General features: G+C 35.1%; 2 protein-coding genes across 3 annotated transcripts in view; both read left to right on the top strand.

The window, feature by feature from the left end:
- The first annotated feature begins 283 nt into the window (after nt 1-283).
- LOC147401972 (putative serine/threonine-protein kinase PBL7) overlaps nt 284-6,826 on the top strand; it is a 41,916-nt gene continuing 35,373 nt past the window's right edge. Inside the window, exons 1-7 of one of the 2 annotated variants that reach the window (XM_086443474.1) lie at nt 284-412; nt 1,010-1,427; nt 2,127-2,216; nt 3,167-3,363; nt 3,459-3,648; nt 3,786-4,177; nt 5,137-5,687. In XM_086443474.1, the coding sequence (XP_086299600.1) occupies nt 1,091-1,427; nt 2,127-2,216; nt 3,167-3,363; nt 3,459-3,648; nt 3,786-4,177; nt 5,137-5,403 (1,473 nt within the window). In that variant the 5' untranslated portion in view covers nt 284-412; nt 1,010-1,090 and the 3' untranslated portion in view covers nt 5,404-5,687. Of the gene's footprint in view, nt 413-1,009; nt 1,428-2,126; nt 2,217-3,166; nt 3,364-3,458; nt 3,649-3,785; nt 4,178-5,136; nt 5,688-6,826 lie in introns of those variants that run through there. The other variant, XM_086443473.1, reaches the window with a different exon arrangement.
- LOC147401971 (putative serine/threonine-protein kinase PBL25) overlaps nt 286-6,826 on the top strand; it is a 59,755-nt gene continuing 53,214 nt past the window's right edge. Inside the window, exon 1 of the mRNA XM_086444459.1 lies at nt 286-412. The gene's annotated coding sequence lies outside the window, so the exon portion shown is untranslated. The remainder of the gene's footprint in view (nt 413-6,826) is intronic.

The raw sequence follows: 6,826 nt of genomic DNA, 5'->3' as shown, positions 1-6,826 counted from the left end.
TACGGCTAATAGATCCAACAACAACAAAACGAAAAAAAAACAAAAAAACAAAAAATTGCCACGTGACATAAAAATGGATGACATCCCCAATCTAACTGATCTCTTGTGTCGGTAGATTGACCAAGAGATGGACCACATACCCAAACGGTCAATACATCACAACTACAAAACAAAAACAATCGTCCAAAAAGTTCACTTAATCTCTCTCTCTCTCTCTCTCTCAGAAGATGAATTTTATATATATATTTATATACGGAGGAATCTCCCACCCAAATACAGGTTTTCTTTCTCTCTCTCTCTCTAAAAATGGGGTGCCACATGACCTTCGTTTGGAACGGACACCGTTGCGGATCCCTACTGCTTCGACGAACTCCGTAATCGTCCAACAACATCCTCTGCTTCTACATATCTTGTAAGTTAAAAATGCATCTAATGGTATCCTTAAGCAATGTATAATTTCAGTTCAAATATGAGGGTTTATTATTATATGCTGATATGGAAATTACCTAACCGGTAGAGAAAAAGTTTAAGACTTCGATAATGATACAATGCTCATTTTAATTCTGAAAATGATAAATTATCATTTTTGGAAGTAAACTATTTTATGTTAGTAAGGGGAAATTTACTATTTTATAAAATATTTTAATTTCAAAAATATTAATTTACCATTTTCGGAATTAAAATGAATAGTCTAATTTTAGCCTTTTTCATCATTTATATTTTGAGTCGTGATAATCTGACTTTGGCGAGTGGCATACTCAATCGACTTATTTGACATGACAGGCTTGCAAACCGTAGATGTGTTCTCTTTGAAATACGAAACTGGACTTGTTTATGAGGAACCGTTGTTTTGTATTGGAAGAGAGCACATCTACCGTTCCCAAGCCTGACATCTGGTAAGTCGATTGAGTTACCACGTGGCTAAATTAGATTATCAGTATTCTTATATTTTTTTTTCAATTTTCACTACCTCTCTAACTCTAAGGTGTATTTGTTTTCTTCTTTGCAGATTGAGCGTTTTAATTATAAAAATATGGAACCGAAATAAATGCTAATCAACCCCAATATTTGATATCCACCATACATTTATATGGATAGTTCAACTACCAATAGTGGATTTGGCTTGAACCACCAAATTGACGAGTCCAACACATTTAATAATCTTACGGCCAACAGCGGATTTGGCTTGAACCATCGCATTGATCATCAGGAGCTCGATACATACATTAAGCCTACGGTCAACAGTGATGGCTTTGGTTTGAACCATCGCATTGATCATCAAGACCTCAACCTCAAGACATATTATAATGTTACAACGAACAGTGGATTTGACCGCAATCACTATGTTCAGGAACAAATCACAAATAGGATAACCGTGAACAGTGGACTTGACCTCAATCACTATGTTCAAGAAGACAACATGGAAGGTATGATTTGTTTCATTTTCAAATCTATTAAAAATATTTTCTTTTTTTTCGGTAGTGTAATCTTTAAAATCCTATAATCAATATGAAACTACTCGTACCTTCTTCTAATTTTATTGTTTTTTAAAAAAGAGAGCTAAGTAAGATTTCAAATCATACTCTAGAGCCGTCGAGCTCAAATATGTATCAAATTGGCAATCCAATACCATAGCCCTCTTGATTTCATGGAAATACTTGGATCCTGAAAAAAATTGTTTTTTTTTACTTGATCCAAGGTATTAAGAATAGAAGGTTATCAAACTCCCATCGAACTCCCAAATTTAAAATTCAAATCAAGCAGTGAAAATTAACCTTTTTCAAGTTTTTTTTTCTTCTTTAAAGTTCATAGAATTTTGTCCTTTACATCACTGTGACATTGAATCATGTTTCTGGAAGCCACAAGGTGAGCTCAATGACCCGTTAGTAAGGCCAGACTTACTCAAATAAGATAAACTTATACACCCAATTTAATGAGATTTTTGCATGTGATTTTCCATGTTGTACTTAAACAGAGGAAAAGGATTTGCCTGGTGACAAATGATTTGCCAGATAATTATTCTCCCTGCAATCAAACATGCCCTAAGATTTTAAAGGTTCCATATCTAAGAATTCAAAAAGAATTTATTGGTTTATCGACTCATAAATTGCTTTCGTGTTTCTCAGCCCATCAGAAGAAGGTGTCAAAGAGAATAAATAGTAGCAAGAGGTTACAGTTGCCACCAGCTTCTCCTAAAGAATCCATTTCACCGTTGGGTGAGTAATTGGTTTGCCTTAGCATATATGAAAGAGAATCATACTCAAAGCCTTTCCTTAAAAAATATTACTTCTATTAGTTCAAATGTGTTCATATCTACTCTCACTACCTCCATCCACGTTTGTTTTGGTGCAAAAACAAATCATAGCTTTTAAGGTGTAACTTTGGAGCTGGCCATCTGTTTGATTATTACTATATCCCCCTCCCCTACTCCAACATCATTTCATAATGCATCCAATACAAAATTTTCACCATCGGATGATCTATGATTTTATGTTTCCTTGTAACTTGTAAAGTTATTTCTGCAAGACTGGTTTCAATAAAATGAGATTCAAAATTAATAGCTATAGGATTTGCATCGGTACATAGTTCTTTGAGCCAAAAAAGTACGATGTAGATGTTATTTCTTTGAGAGGAAAGTTATTATTGTTACATGCAGTATTATTCACTCTATTCTTTAGAAAAAAGGAAAAAAAAAAAATCAAATTCAATTATAATCAGTTTCAAAACACGAAATGTAATAATCTGACTCCCCCTTGTGTCATACTCAAAATACACTCCTGGCGTGGCATGTGCTAGAACCATATATTTTATGCATCGGGATACACATCTGCACATCCCCATAAATATGAATAGTTGTGTATCCCGAGGAAAAGATCTATGGTTCTAGCACATGCCACATCAGGAGAGCAATTTTTGTATGCTACGTGGGGGAGTCAGAAAATCATTGATCTTCGAAACACTCAAGATGAGCAAACATTTCACTTCCTTTAGGTTCATTCTTCTTAGTTTGTAAGGCACTTGGATATGATCTTTCTTACTGGCATTGGCTATTAATGAGCTTAATTTGATAGAAAACTAGGTTTGAGCAGACATAATTATTATAAACATCGATTGAGAAGTGTAAAATTATTTGGTCATTAAAAACTTATTGATCCAGACTTTGAAGAGAATCCTAATCGAGAAACCTCACCTGAAACCCAAAACAAAAAAGAAGCCAATGATAAAGACGATAATGGACGTATTACTGCAGTAACGTTTACCTTCCGTGAGCTTGCCTTGGCAACCAAGAATTTTCGAGCAGAATGTCTATTGGGTGCTGGTGGGTTTGGAAGAGTCTACAAGGGATGCCTTGAGAGTGGGCAGGTAAATGAGGACTAAATTAACTACTATGAATTGAGTTGAGTCCTTCTTGGAATAATTGAAGAAACTTAGGACTGATTTTGGTTCATTATTATCAGCTTGTGGCTATTAAGAAATTTGACAGGAATGGGTTGCAAGGAAATAGAGAGTTTCTTGTTGAGGTTTTAATGCAAACTCATGTTCACCATCAAAATCTAGTTAATCTCATTGGATATTGTGCTGATGGAGGCCAGAGGCTTTTGGTTTATGAATATATGCCACTGGGGTCTCTAGAAAATCATCTTCTAGGTATGTCAATTATATTTAATCTTTTGATTTTGCAATATCGCTTTGAAGGAAACATTTTAAGTAATAATCTTCCTTTGAATTTGCAATAATTCAATACACGCCACATATTTCAATACTTGTCTTATATGTGTTTGTAGATCTCGCGCCAGACCAAAAGCCGTTAGGTTGGTATACAAGAATGAAAATAGCAGCAGGAGCTGCTAAAGGTCTGGCATATTTGCATGACAATGCCCGACCCTCTGTTATACATCGTGATCTGAAATCGTCCAACATTTTGTTGGACGAAGGGTTCATTCCGAAACTCTCGGATTTAGGGCTTGCACAGCTTGTTCCTATTGGAGATAGGACTCATGTATCACCGAGGGTGATGGGCACCTATGGATATTGTGCTCCGGAGTATGCAAGAACAGGTCAGCTGACCTTGAAATTGGATGTTTACAGTTTTGGAGTTGTTTTACTTGAGTTAATCACAGGGAGAAGAGCCATCGACACCACTAGGCCAACAGAAGAGCAAAATTTAGTTTCTTGGGTAATTTTCTTCCTTGCTCTTTTAGTTTTTTTTGTTTCTGCTTGCTTGAATGTGAATCCATTAGAGGTTTTTCTTTTTATGAATTGGAATTTGGAATTGTTGTGGATGAAATATAAGCTATTATTCCAAAAGAAGTTAATAAGAGTGCCCATGGCTTCTAGAAGAACTGGGACAAATCGTAATTCTGATGAGGTCAATACCATCATTTTGTGTTAAAAATATGACTCATGACAGACTATGTGTTACGAATCGTCTGTGTAACTTTATTCCGTCTAAGCTAACACTCTTAAAATCAACTTGTTCGAGTATCAAACCAACATAGTGAGGTAGGAGATCTGGTGGAGGACCTTTGAGTGTCCTTGGCTACTAATTAGTTTGCTTAATTGAGTCCAATTAGTAGTCTTCAATTATATTTTTCTAAGGAGATAGGTGTTGGTACCAACCTGTTCGCAAAACAGTGTTCTCGTTTGTGAAGAATGTCTTCAAGGTTGCATCTTATAATGTACCTAAAGGCGTGCGCTTTTGTTGTCTGGTGGTGGTTAAGCTGGAGCTTCTCATATGTTTGTGAAGCATGTCTTCCAGGTTGCATCGTGTGCTTTTGTTGTCTAGTGGTCTTAAGCTGGAGCTTCTCCAAAAAGTATATTATTGAGCAAGTATAGAACACTTCAATGGCTCATTTTACCATCAAAAGCTTGTAACATCTTTGTAGTTTTTATCGAATCTTGCTGGTTGGCTTCTGTTAATATGTAAAATTTCTTTGTTAAGTCATGGATGCTGAGATTCTACATGCATTTTCACAATGTTGCGAGATCAACTTTATGGATGAGTGAGCCTTGTCATATACCTAATATATCTATCCAAGTCCAATCATGCGTACATGTCTAGTTTATATTCGACTTGATTGAAACTGTGATTAAAAGTCATTTCTTTAGTGTTGATGTTGTTATTTTGTTGAACAGGCACGACCACTTTTTAAGGACCAAAGAAGATTCACTCAAATGGCTGATCCACTTCTTCCAGGGGACTTCCCAATAAGAAGTTTGTATCAAGCGCTTGCTGTTGCTGCCATGTGTCTCCAAGAGGAGGCTACCCTACGTCCCTTGATTAGCGACGTTGCAATTGCATTAAGTATCCTTGATGTGGCCCCAACTGATGAGGGGAGCTCTGCATCTCTTCCTGTTTTGTCTCTATCTTTACCAGAAAATGTCAAGCAACAACAAAGATAAGCGAGATTAAGATAGCTCGGATGAACACCAAAGAGCTATTGTTGAAGCTATAGAATGGGATTCGAATTCAATCGAAGAAAACAACAGGAGATGCAGTTGGATGTGTTGCAAATAACTTTGTGTCTCCTCATCATTAAAAAAGAAAAAAAAAAAAAAAACAAACAAACAAAGACAAAAATTCGTGTAGTACCTTGATGTATTTCCATATTATTGCTTATGAAGTAGATATTGAATACAACCTGTAATCAAAATTGAAAATGAACTGGGTAGAGGCACGGACTAGGTCAATTTGTTTTAAGACGTTTCTCGCCTCTGCAAAACAATATTACTGCCAGTAGAAACTCTGGCGAAACATCCCCAGGACACAATAGCCCATATACAACTACTTTTAATCTTTGTTTTGTAGTAAAACAGAGACTAGTAAAACCTCACTGTTTGATCCATTGCCCAAAGTCAAAAATCAAAGAAATAAACAATCAAAAGTACAAGAGGAGAGAGAGAGAGAGAGAGAGAGAAGAATTGAAGTCAAGAGGAGAGAAGGGACAAAAGGGCTCGCATTTTATATAGACAAGAAGGCCCAACAAAAATCCAAGACAGAAAAGAAAACTATGAATCCAACAACGTAAAATTTGTACCCCTTGTTTGCAATTCGGAATACAACAAAAATTCGAGTTCTATTCAATTTTGGATTGCAAAAATCTGGTACAAAAATTCAAAAATTCTATAAATGAAAAATATTCGACATACGCTTCATACGTATATTATCCATCTCATTTCAAAAATTTGAAAACCAAAAATTCGGAAATATGATAATGATGGTGAAGGCGATGATATATTGGTGATGGTAATAATGATTGTGGTGATAATGAGGGCATGAAGGTTATTGTTCCGTTGGTTTATAAAAAAGGACCAAAGTCAAGGGACAAATCATCAATTTGAAAAGTTAATGTGTAATCTCAAATAAATGCAAAGGGCCATGTCATTATTTTTTTTAAGATAAAAGAGACATTTGTGACATAAAAAGATAGATTCCTCCAAATTTTTGAAGCATGACAGCTTCAAAGTTTACACGTCACAACTAACAAGTTTAAACTTTACAACATACAACAAGTAACAGAAACGTTTTTTTTTCCACCGAGTTTTATAAAAATTCGTAAAAATACATTTTATTCTTTTTAAACTTAAAATGCGTGAATTATTCAAAATAGTTCAATAATCCGGAGAATCATACTTTCATTGAAAAAACCAAAAAACTCGTGAATTTTTCAATAATTAAATAGAAGATTGCTAACAAGGCTTGCACCAAAGCCATCTGTTCAAATGTACAAATATTATGTTTTATTTGTGGATGATTGTACATGATTGACTTGGTTTTATCCACTTTGTTGAAAATTTTGGATACTTGTGAAAAATTAGTTGAAAA

The sequence above is a fragment of the Akebia trifoliata genome, chromosome 5 (assembly GCF_017979445.1).
Source record: "Akebia trifoliata isolate Shusen 1 chromosome 5, ASM1797944v1, whole genome shotgun sequence".
NCBI classification, from domain to species: Eukaryota; Viridiplantae; Streptophyta; class Magnoliopsida; order Ranunculales; family Lardizabalaceae; genus Akebia; species Akebia trifoliata.
The sequence above is the reverse complement of the archived record's forward strand: the minus strand, read 5'-3'. Positions and strand labels throughout refer to the sequence as shown.